General features: G+C 46.1%; 1 protein-coding gene across 1 annotated transcript; it reads left to right on the top strand.

Annotated features, from left to right (window-relative positions):
* The first annotated feature begins 3,014 nt into the window (after nt 1–3,014).
* LOC144123595 (uncharacterized) lies at nt 3,015–8,547 on the top strand. The gene is made up of 3 exons (XM_077656402.1): nt 3,015–3,378; nt 4,348–4,586; nt 8,072–8,547. The coding sequence occupies exons 1-3, from the start codon at nt 3,049–3,051 to the stop codon at nt 8,457–8,459; spliced, it is 957 nt and encodes a 318-aa protein (XP_077512528.1). The 5' UTR covers nt 3,015–3,048; the 3' UTR covers nt 8,460–8,547.
* Nucleotides 8,548–12,270: the final 3,723 nt, after the last annotated feature.

Raw genomic sequence — 12,270 nt, 5'->3', positions numbered from 1 at the left:
AACGTTTTTTGAACTACGACGTTCCTGAGAAAGCTGTATGGATTTCCTTCGTAGCCGTAGGGCGACGCTTGGGTGGATGTCTATGACTAAATGCGCCCTTATTACAAATCTTCTCCACCTTGGGGGTCCCCCTAAACATTTCACCCCTTCTTCATGGTGCGGCAATGCCAGCGCACGTTAGAGAACCCTCCTATATGGTCGAAGTTTATCCCCAGCACTCCACCAAGGCATCTATTTTTTATCTCCTCTTTCTTTCACATTATTCATGCTCCCTTCCCTTACGGCGCAGGTGAGGTGTCCAGCGAGAAGTGAGATGCTTACTGTTCCATTACCTTTCCTTAAAAAATTGGTGATGGTTTAGCTCTGGTTAAACCTGGAGTGACACGATAGCTACAGCTGGCCGAGTGGAACTTGCTCAGTTAAACTACAAAGTCAGTCTTTCGCCGCTCCGTTTCACAGGCATTACTTCTTCATTTTCATCCCTCCTGACACGGCGCATACGCACAACTGTTGCAGCTCGGTTTCGCCGGCGCGCCGCGCCGCCGGCAGCAGCAGCTGTTCCGCACCACGTGGCAGGTCATGTGACCAACCACGTGGCTAGCCACGAGCCGCCGCCACGGTCACGTGCCTCCGCCATGCTTAAGGCTCTAAATGCTACCGTAATGTAGCTGTCGCTACAAAACCACCATTTTGTAGCGATAGTTACATTACGGTAGCATTTCGAGCCTTCAGCGTGGTGGTGGCACCTGACCGTGGCACGTGACGGTGGCGGTGCAGCCACGGCGTGGCGGCGCCGCCACTGCCCCGTGGTTACGCGGTTGGCCACGTGACCAGCCACATGGTGCGGCGCATCTGCTTTGCAGTTCAACTGGGCATGTTCCACTAGGCCAGCTGTAGCTGCGCGTCACTCCAGGTTTAACCAGAACTAATCCATCGCCAATTTTTTTTTCGCTCCGTGTGCCGCTTGGAGACAAGGCACACCATTTGCTCAGTTTCCGCCAAATATACCCAGGCCAAGAAAAGTACGCACACCATCCGAGGATCGGCAGTATTGAGCGGGACGTGCTGAATTCAACAGGAGAAGGGATGCGGCGCCACAAGAACCATGGACGCATAGCTCCCCACTGTCACACACGGGGACCAGAGCCTATGTGACTAACGCGTGATGGCACCGATGTCCGCGAAAAATATGCAAAAGTACGTGAACGCCGTGAGGACTTTGACCTTTGACATATGTGGATCTTAAGGCACACCTCATAATTGTCAATAATACAAAACATCATCAATAATTTATCTATAAAGCATTTCGTATAACAAGATCCCGCACAACTACGTCGTACTTGCGACTATCATTTCTCAAATCGTCCTCTGCAATACACCTCCCGAAACCACGTGTTATCCGGTGCTTCCAACAGCCTCTGTATAAGCCATATGGCAGGGCTATTATGATCTTCTGCTGTCAATTACACGGTACACTCAGGGTGTTTGCCCCCGGAGAAATATACAATTTTTTATTTGGCGCTGTCATCCTCACCAGCATTGGGCCCAAAATCAAGCCAATAAAATGAGTATCCTTTGCACATTTATTCATGCAAAACAAGTAGCCCTAACGTTGTCATATATGGGGATATTTTTTATAAAGTGCCACACCCTAACGAAATAAAGCTGTCTGGCTTCGACACCTCAGATTGCTGTTATTGTTGACCTGAGTAGTCACCGTAGTAATTGTTGCTGTTGTTGTTGTTTGCCTCTGATAATGGCACATACCTAGTATTGTTCCACAGCTGCCTTTTAGGAGCGTTAGCTCTTATTCATCACGTTTCGAGATTTTGTGAGGTCTCCTACCACCCTGAGATGAAAGCGCCATCTGTGGCTTCAACTAGAAAACAGCGCATCTCGCATTAAGACTTGTAGCGCCATCTACAATAGCATTGTAGAAACAACCACCTGCCACGTGCCAATGATGGCGTCATGGTCCAAGATGGGGGTTAGAGGTGGAACTATGGGAGTATGACGTCAGGGGACCAAATGGCAACATAGTTTCGGTTCCTGGAATCCAAGACGGCGGCCATTAAAATTGTTTGTGCCTCTTCTGCGTCTTCCAGATGGTGGCGGCTTTTTTTCTTCTTTCTTCCCTGAGATAGACGACAAAGTAATAAAATCGTGGCATCAAAAGACAAAACCCAGCAAGATTACTTGTTATTGAAATAATTTTTGCAGATGCTCGTAGTGAAATACTATAACGTGGCAAAATCCTCCACGGAATGCGGTACATTCTACATTATAAATCAAAAATTACTTTATGCAAGATGAGGCCTACTTTCATGGCGTAAGCTCTAGCACGTAAGCATCGAATATTCTCCTTTGGTGGTTTATATTACACCGGAATAATTATCGATGACACGTGAAATAAAGCAAATTATAATTGTTGAAATCCTCATTTCTTATCTCTTTTGGCCACAGGTATTACGAAGCGAACGCAAGACATCTGCAAATGCAGGATTGCAATATATATGCATATTAGTAGTTGTAAAAGGCATTTGGAGAGCAGACCACAGGAATAATTACCAACGCAACATCGTATTCAGCCCGCGAAACATTTCTCAGGCCCGACTTAACCCATTCAGATTCATGCAATGAGCATTTGTTACCACAGCGATGTCCTGCATTGCAACCCAACAGTGTTCATTGAAGTGGGGTGGTAGTTTTGTTTACAGTAAGAAACTCTTGCACGCTTGCAGATAATCGCTTTTTGTTGTTAGGCAGGCTATAATTTTGGGGCAGTTGTGAGGAGACGTTACACAAAAACAAGCCCATGCCTTGAATGTGCTCTATAAGTACAAAGCAGATAGCCCAGGTCCAAGAGAAATATGCACCAAGAAGTCGGGAAGTGGTGGTGGGGCGGTAACTATACTGCGCAAATTCCTTTACTTATTGAACACCGCTATCATCACTATCAGGTGTGCGAGCGCCTTGTTCAGAATGAAGAGAAAAAGAAGCGGAATTGCGCTGCACCCCGGCAAAGCGAAAGCAAGCCCAGGCCCTGTCATGCCCAAGGCTCCTAGTGCCATCCGGATACAGAGGCCCAATAGCCCGGTGCTTCAGGAAGACCCCCCGATCCTTCTACCGCGAATCCTGTTCGGAAGCGCGCTGTTCTGCCTATGCATCATGTTCGTGGCGGTCATGGCGGTGTTGAAGAACTGGCCGTCGCGGGAGGAGCTCGAGGCAGAAGGTAACAGCCCGGAGGTCCGGGCCGGTGACGAGGCTGGTGCCGGGGATACTGGCGCCGGCGGCCCGGTCGCAGTCACACCAGCAGCCCTAGAGGGAAGCGCTCGGAGGAGTAGCGTCAACAGCACGGCCGTGACGCAATCCAGCCTGGTGAGCCTTCTCTTGCGTGTTTTGTCGAGAGTAAATAGACTAGGAACAATTCGTAGATGGCTAAGACACCAACGCCCACACGAAGAAAAATGTTCGCGAGGCGCAGACGACAATAACCTGTGACTTTTCCACATGTTAAAATATTTTCTGGAATGTTCGAAGGCGTGGCTTCTCTTTGTTATTTTTTTCAGAACCGTGTAGTGCTTTTGAGCGCTACATAAGCATGTGGCGCTGTTTTTTTTTTCAGTATATTTCTAATAGTTCTAATGCGTTAAGTATGTGCTCTGCACAGAGCAATCTTTTCCATAGGAGGCGACCACTTTTTGACGACTAACAACTTTCACGGACAGTGATTGAAGGGGTTGAAGAGTTTGAACTCTTATAATTAAGCACCGAGAAAAAGAAACTACAGTCTCAATGTGCAACCAAAAATATTAAGGAACACCTATTAGCATTATATCTTCACAATACGACAGCAATAGTATCTTCCTCCGTCACTGCTGATCGCCGCATAAGGTGCAGCCACGCATATTCCATCTTCAGCGTTATACTTGCGAGGCCGCCCTCTGAGCGTGAGGAGATTTTCCCCAACGGCAGATGTAAGCGGCGTTTATTCTGGTTCCATTCCAACCTGATAGGTACGCGAACACACGCCTGCACTCAACCAACCGCACCTGCCAACTGCCAGTGCACCTGCAAACTCGGTCCTGTCACGTGGTCTCATGACATCACACACCCCACTGACCAATCAGCGCTCTGCCGTTTCATGTGTCCCGATGACGTCATCACTGTGTACAGTAATCAGCTAATTTTATGACTAACCACGCGGTGTTATTTCCGTTATGAGGCTCCTACTGCTATCGCGTTAATAATTATGTATGAAGAACGTCACTCTGAATTATGGTGTGATAAGCTATCGTCACCCTATCTGAGATCTCTGCGCTAAAAGTTGGCCTCCTCATTCGGCAGCGATGCGACCGGACCTCGTTCAGGTACTGCGCGGGTGGTCCAAGCAGCACAGCCGAGCGTCACTACTACGACCCGTGGACGAGTTCGTGTGTGTCCACTCGGCACAAAATGCCGGAGGTCGTGTGCAACCGCGGCAGAAACCGCTTCACCTCCTTCGAGCAGTGTAGGCAAACCTGCGTCACCAAGCAGCCTCCTTCTAGGCAATGCTCTTCTGGGACCCACTTCGTCGCTTGCTCAGAGTGAGTGAAACATTTAGGAAACTGCATCCATCCCTGCTCAAAAGTCTTCAGGCGACATGTTTTGCTGTTTAAAAAATATTCGAAGTTATAAATATATTTCGGGAGAAGAAAATGCTCACCCCGAAGTAGCGGGACTTAAAGTATTTAGGTTACAATTACGCCACTTAGGGGTGCCATAAGCAATCCACTCTTCACCTGGAAAGAGAAGCTCGTGACAATAAGACTTGTCTAAAGCTGCACATAACATCAGCGCTTAAACAGGCGCGTAGCTCTAATACTTTTTCAAACAGAAGAGTTAATAAAAATACCCGAACGTGCTCAACCAAAGTGTGGGCACAGCAGAACTCAGTTCTGAACTGGCGCCTCGTCATTTTGTCTGGGCGTTTCCGTGGCCTTCGCAGATCGTGGAATGTGTGGTTGTGTTGTCGATAGCTCTAGCACTCGTCTCTGCAGACTGCGCGCCTTTTGCCTTGACGAATTTTATTCGACTGCCACCAATAGTGGTTTACTAGTAACCATGAAATGCGGCAAATTATAATGAGGGCGAGTTGAGGTAAATAACTGATTCTACAATCTCCACATTGCTTGTGGTAATCTCGATACCAATCACCAAACACTCAACAGCTTTTAACTATGCAGCTCCTCTCAGTCGTTTGAATCGATATGTCGCTCATTAAAGCAGTGAGTTGACTATCAATGCAACTTAAATTGTGAAAGAAATCGCACTCTGGCCTGTTTCAAGAAGTAAAGCTTGGGACTACTCCTCACATGTACCTGTTGCAAAATTCTTGAGCACATCTTATTAAAATTTCTTAAATAACATACTGCGACTCAAAACATCATTCACCAAAACCAGCATGGCTAAAGGGCAGGTTTGTCCACTGTTACCCAACTGGCCGAAATTTTTCATGGCCTCGCACAGGGAATCAATGACCAAAGTCATACTGATATAAATTTTCTCGATTACTCAAAGGCTTTCGATCGTGTGGCACATATTAAACTAAATTTCAAACTAAACAAAATACTTGGACATGGTCCCGTTACGAGGTGGATAGCCAGCAACTTATCGAAACGCCGACAATATGTGCAATACAGTAATCATGCCTCTGATATCGTTCCGGTCATTTCAGGCGTGCCGCAGGGCTCTGTTCTAGCACGATTTTTGTTCATTTTATACATAAACGACATAACGTATCACGTTGATGTGAAGGTGCGTCTCTTTGTGGACGATTGCGTGCTATATCAAAAGATAAACACTCAAGCAGACCAGGTAAGGTTAAACATAGCTTTGGGCAACGTCATACAGTGGTGCAATACATGGCAAATGGTAATCAATATGAAGAAACTGTAGGGATGTCTGTCACAAATAAGAAAACAAAACTTAACTTCCCTTATGGCACGGGCAACGGCGTTCTCAAAACAGTAGCTGGAAAGAAATACCTTGGTGTGATTATTTCTGATGATCTGAGCTCTGAAGCCCAAGTATAAAACATTACCAAAAAAGCAATGAACAGTTTATACTTCCTTAAACGCACCTTGCGCTTTGCAACCTCGGATACCAAGTTACTCGCGTATAAAGTCCTTATCCGTCCAATCTTAGAATATGCGAACGTCGTCTGGTTTCCCTATATGCAAAAAGATGTACACATGCTCGAATCAGTTCAACGAAAAGCTGTTCGGTTTATATACCACAGGTACCGGCGCACGGATTCTCCCACAGAGCTGCTTTCCTGCGCAGGCCTAGACACCTTATCAAGCCGCGTCACACTACACAGACTAAAGCTTCTTTATCAATTAATTCATAAGGCATTCAACATGGAGCCTTCTACTTACATTAGCTTTAATGATTCTAGACATACACGTCACAAGCATGAATTTACAATTAATGAATATTCTTGTGCTAACAACAAATATAACTTTTCTTTTTTTCCCCCGAGCGATACGAGAATGGAACGGCCTGGATAAATATATAACTGCGCAGGCTTCGTTTGAAAAGTTCGCTGAGCTCGCAGCCTCATCGGTCCTATCAACAAGCCAGACCTGATTATCATGTTCAGTCTTTATTGGTTTTGTGTTGTAGCCCACTCGATGTGTACCTAGTTTATTACTTTATGAAGGAATGTAACAGGATGGTTCCATCCTGCTCCTTTGTAAGGCCGGCCTTTGCTAAGGCGGATTCCAATGTTGGGCCAATTGCCTGTACTGCTTTGGATGTGTTTGAACGCATGCTTTGAAGACCATAATTGCGAACTATCTTCCGTCAACTATGCCGCACTCGATGTGACCGTTTATTGATGCCTTAATATCTTGTTTCTTTAAACCTTATTTCTGACCCTTGTGTTACTGTCTGTTAATTTGTATCTTGCCTATAAATCCACTCCTGTAACAGTCCCAGTGGGACTAACAGTATGATAAATTAAAAAAAAATTGCTCTGGCTAGTACAAGTATGCTCCGGGCAAAACGCTCTTGTGGACTAGTTTTTCTTATGTCCAGGGAAGTTAAAACTGCACAAAAAGGATGAGGGCGTTTTCTATCTATATTGTCCGGGGGCCGGTTCTATCAATATTATTGTCCTCAGGGGGCACTGCGGTGGCAGCTGCTGCTCTTATTCGGCGCATAGTGCCAGGTTTATAACAAACTCAAGAAAGAAGAGGAACGTACATTTCTGTTCGGCCTTATAAGCCTTGATGAGCCCGCAGCTCAATACTGTAAAGTGAGACGTAAAAGCTAACTAACATCTCGAAAGAAACATGCACACATACACGAACCCCCGACTTGAGCTTGTTGGCCGCTCCTAGCTGGCGAATGGCACAAGACGATGCCAAATACGAGGCCATAACTCAACATCCGAGGCTAACGTCAACTGCAGACTGCTCAAAAAGGTCAAAAGTTGACAATCCAGGTGGTCAGTGCAGATCTTAAATTATGTTGAACTGTTGGCCGCAATGTAGGCTACGATGCACGCGCTGGTGAAAAGCTCAGGATTAGTTGCAACCACATGGAGCCGTTCTAGTAAGACTGTTCCTTCATTCTTTCGCCCTGCCATTTTATAGCTAGTGTTTGTAGACTTAGGGTGGTAGCTTGCAAAGAATGTGCCTCGACAACTCACACATGCAAGGCAATACTGATGCAATAATGAATCATTTAAAATAAATATGACTGACTACATAACAGGCGTTCTTTAATGCGCAACAAAATCTAAGCTCAATTGTGTTCTTGCATTTGCCTCTCTATAAACGCGGCAGTTGCTGCCAGTCGGAGTTTAACCCTCAGACTTGTGCTTAGCACCAAACACTTCGGCCATTTATCAACCGCCGCAGACCTCTACTGCTGCCTTTTGAAACGCTTCGAGCTTTTCTGCTCGGCGAGTTTCACACTAGAAACTACAGCGCGACCCCCACAACGTACTCAATGCCACTGGTCTTTAATTGAAGAGTACGACAGAAAACGACGCCTTATAACTAGCGTAACCACTGGTACGCAGGCGCGACATGAAGCACAATTGGTGGTTCTGGGACGGCGACGGCTGCGTCAAGTGGAACTTCCCTGAGGGTCGCTGCCCGCGGACAGCGGGCCGCGAGCTCACGACGGAGTCTGCATGCCGTCAGGCCTGCATGCCGTCGGGGAACCATACCGACCAGCCGGTGGACCCGACGACGTTCTGGCCCTCGAATTCGGTGCTTTGCGCTCCCAGTGTGATGCGCTTCCCGTTCTTTGCACATCGGAAAGGCAACGGGTACGAGTGCATCCGGTTGAGCGCGCAGACGCTAGGGCAGAAAGTGTGCCTAGGCGGCTCCACGGCCAACAAATTCAACACGGCCGCAGCCTGCAACGCTGCCTGCAGGGGCAGCGCGAAAGAAAATCGGCTGTGAACACCGCTGTGTGCGTTTTGTTTTTTGTGTACTTTGTAATTATGTTGCCGCTGTCTGTAGCAGCGCACCCGTATACCTTTCATTAACGGTTGAGGATCGCAGAAGCAAAATTGTGCGAAATAAAACTGGTTCACTGTATGGCGTAAAGCTATAAGTACACATCTGTAAGCAATAAATATTTTTTCGTTCAGAAAGGTGAATAGTTTCTGGGAACTGCTTCGAATGTTTACGCGTACAAACAGGCTACACAGTTGTAGAAAAAATGAAAATGAAAGTTTGTTTTTGGTAAAAGGAAATGCGCAGTATCGGTCTCAAATCTCGGACGACGTCTGAACCGCGCCGTAAGGGAAGGGATAAAAGTGCGCAGTATCGGTCTCAAATCTCGGACGACGTCTGAACCGCGCCGTAAGGGAAGGGATAAAAGTGGGAGTGAAATAAGAACATACAGTTGTAGGAAGCTTTATTTCATATTCGGGATAAATTTACCACTTGCTCCGAATAGGTATTTGTTTATTTTTTAAATACCCTCAGGGCCATACGGCAATATAGATGCGAGTGGCTGTGCAAAGTAACAAAACAGAAATATGAGCATAATTTTACAGAAGGCTGCTAATTGAACAATGTTAGTTATTTAATTCTTGAATTTAAAGGGGATCATTGATTAGTGCCAGTGGTGCGGGAAGGTCATTGAACTCGTTGGATGTATGGGGTAAAAACGAATGAAAGTAGGTTTTCGTTCTGCAGAATGGCATTCCAACTTTGTTGGGGTGATCCATCCGTGGTTACACGTACCGGGGGGTGAAAGTTCTTCGCGCAGGTAAGCACGGTGAAAAAGTTTACGAAAAAGGCGAAGACGAAGTGTTCGACAACGAGACGCAAAGGATGGCAGACCGAGATTATCTTTCATGCTGGTTATGCTTGCAGTTCTGTTGTAGTTGTAGTTGCAGCTGTAGTTATTATAGTTGTGAAAGAATGAATCGAGCAGCTGTATTTTGGACAATCTCAAGCGAGTGCGTTAAATTCTGCTGATAAGGATTCCATATTGATGTTGCGTATTCGAGTTTAGGTAAAATGAGTGTTTGGTACAGTAAAAGCTTCAGAGATGAAGGTGCATAACCAAGGTTACGGCGAATATTAATTCAAGTGTTTTGTTGGCGTTGCTAACGACATGCGTAACATTTCGTCAGCACTTCTGTTTCACCATTTCGTTCAACCAGAGTTATCTTTCCTCTTAATTATAGTGATCATGCTTGAAAAAAAATTGTGTTTTTTGGGGGGAAGTAAAACGGCGCAGTATCTGTCTCAGATCTCGGCGGACACTTATACCGCGCCGTAGGGGAAGGGATAAAGGAGCGAGTGAAAGAATAAAGGAAGAAAGGGGTGCCTTAGTGGAGGGCTCCGGAATAATTTCGACCACCTGGGGATCTTTAACGTGCACTGACATCGCACAGCACACGGGCGCCTTAGCGTTTTTCCTCCATAAAAACGCAGCCGCCGCGGTCGGGTTCGAACCCGGGTACTCCGGATCAGTAGCCGAGCTCCCTAGCCACTGAGCCACTGAGCGCAGTGATTAGAGCATGAGCTCAGAAATCGCTGTTTTTTTTTTCCTGATCACACTGACGCTATACATTTTCGGAACTTTAGCTTTAATGCATACAGTGCAGAACACTCTGAGGAGACTTTTTACGACATTTTCGAACCTGTGACAAAAATAGGAGCCTAGCTCTGCGGTAAATGTCGCTAAAAAATGGTCTACCATTGAAATCGACCCAACATTAAGATCAGCCATGATCAAAGAGATAACGGATGGACATTACAGGAAATACGAGTCGGAAAAACAAGAGTATAATTTCTCAAACACTACATTCCTGCATACAGGAGAAGAATGTCTGCGAGACACCCTGCGTCGAAAACACGTGCGGCTTTCAAGTTCAGTAATCTTCATCGCGTTGCGTGAGGAGGGAAGTTCCGTTCTTTCTACGTACTTCTCCTCGCAAGTCTTAACACGCTGGAGGTGCGTGACCCACAGTAGTCACGCTAGCTCCCTAAGTTTCTTGCTCTCTTCGTAAACGCCACGTTTTTTTTTTTCAGGCATGCCGCGAACACATTAGGCAATGTACTGCGAGTAATTTTGCGCAGTAGCATGGAATATAAAGCTCTGTTTCCTTCACTCAATCGAAGAATCCCACAAGGCCGCTTGGTGAAAGCCTCCTGCTTCGCACTAGTCAACACCTCTCCCAGCCAATCAGAGTTACTCAGGGCTTTAAAAACGATACACTGGCATTGTTGTTGACGATATTCAACGCCTGCTTATGTGATATCAACGGGGTGTGCCTTCGGCCACTTTCACCTTACGCAGAACTGCATGGAAATCGCGTGAGCCGCAAAGGGGTCAACCGCTTTCTTAACCTTGTAGCGACGAGTCCTTCGCCGGAGCATGCACATTATGCGCTGCGCCGGCAGTGTACTTCTGAGGTCATTAGCGGCAGTCGAGAGCTCAGCGGAAAAGGCTCACAGCGATCTCCACGGCGAGGTCATTAACAACCGCAAATGGCTGTTCAGCCGAGCTCCTCTTGGGAGACTATCGTGAAGGCAGGTTACTACTGCGATGAGCCCAGTATTAACAGCGGCCATTTTGAGGTTGCCTACCGTAACTAAGATTACGGTTACTTACAGTTACGGTTACTTGCCGCAATTACGATGCTGCACTGTTTGACTCGCGATGCTTGCTGTTTTCACAGCGAAAGCTGTTATAGTTTTGTTTTAGCCATATAGCCCCGCATTCTACAGTGTAATTTACAAAAGCAGCCGTAAGGTGTGAATTATTTATTGAATTTACATAATTTAATTCAATTTAATGGCCGCTACCTGCAAAGCGTGGCAGGTGGCGGCGAAATGAAGGAGCGAAAATAGTCCACATTTATAGGAAAGGAGGGAGATGCGAGGTTCGAAGGGTAAGAGAGAAAGGAGGGTGAGATTCTACTAAATGGCTAAACAACCGTCTTCGCTGAAAAATGGGGTAAACAGGTAGGCTTTGCTGAGCAAAATTTTTTGTCTCTAGCTTTGGTTTCTGCGTATTTTGACGCAGCCGCTCATCGGAGGCTATGCAATGAAATATTCACGTAAGCAACCCTGATAGCGGACATGTTATGCAGAATCTCCATTTTTCTTATGCGCTGGCAGTACGTACAGGGGCCGATAAGTCCGCAGGATTCTGTGTTTGCAACACGTTTTCCTGCAAGATGCCGATTGCAATCTTGTCGTAGTTATAGCAGATCGATAAAACGCAGCTGTTCTTGTAATCTTGGTAAAGCAACTTGCCAATAGACGCTTCCTAAGTTTACGCTTACCACTTTCAAAACGTATGGCGTCAAAGGAATGATAGTCACGCAACGTCACCAAACCTTTGCTCCGAGGGGGTCAATATCAAGTCACGTCGCTCCAAAATTTATGCGAACTTCGATTAAGTATATTTCTTTGTTCTATTTGTGTGTGGAACAATACTGCCAACAAAAGTTATAGTCTCCCGACAGCCAGAGTACGTAGCCGATTGCAAACAAAAGAAGGAAAATTAAAGAACGCTGTCGTCAACGTTACAAACCGCGCTGTATCAGCTGCAATCTGACACATGCACCGCACTTTTGTATTTTTGTCTTGGTTCTTCGTTCTACTTCGCAAATTTGCACAAGAGTGACATTGCGCACAGTTAACAAATACACTGATCCAACATTTTTGTGTACTTTAGCAAACACGATCATCATACGTTCCCGTAACGTAAGAAATCATAGAGCCTTCGAGCTACGAATAAACT

Source organism: Amblyomma americanum, chromosome 3 (genome assembly GCF_052857255.1).
Source record: "Amblyomma americanum isolate KBUSLIRL-KWMA chromosome 3, ASM5285725v1, whole genome shotgun sequence".
Taxonomy (NCBI): Eukaryota; Metazoa; Arthropoda; class Arachnida; order Ixodida; family Ixodidae; genus Amblyomma; species Amblyomma americanum.
Note: the sequence above shows the minus strand (reverse complement) of the source record. Positions and strands in the feature narration are given on the sequence as shown.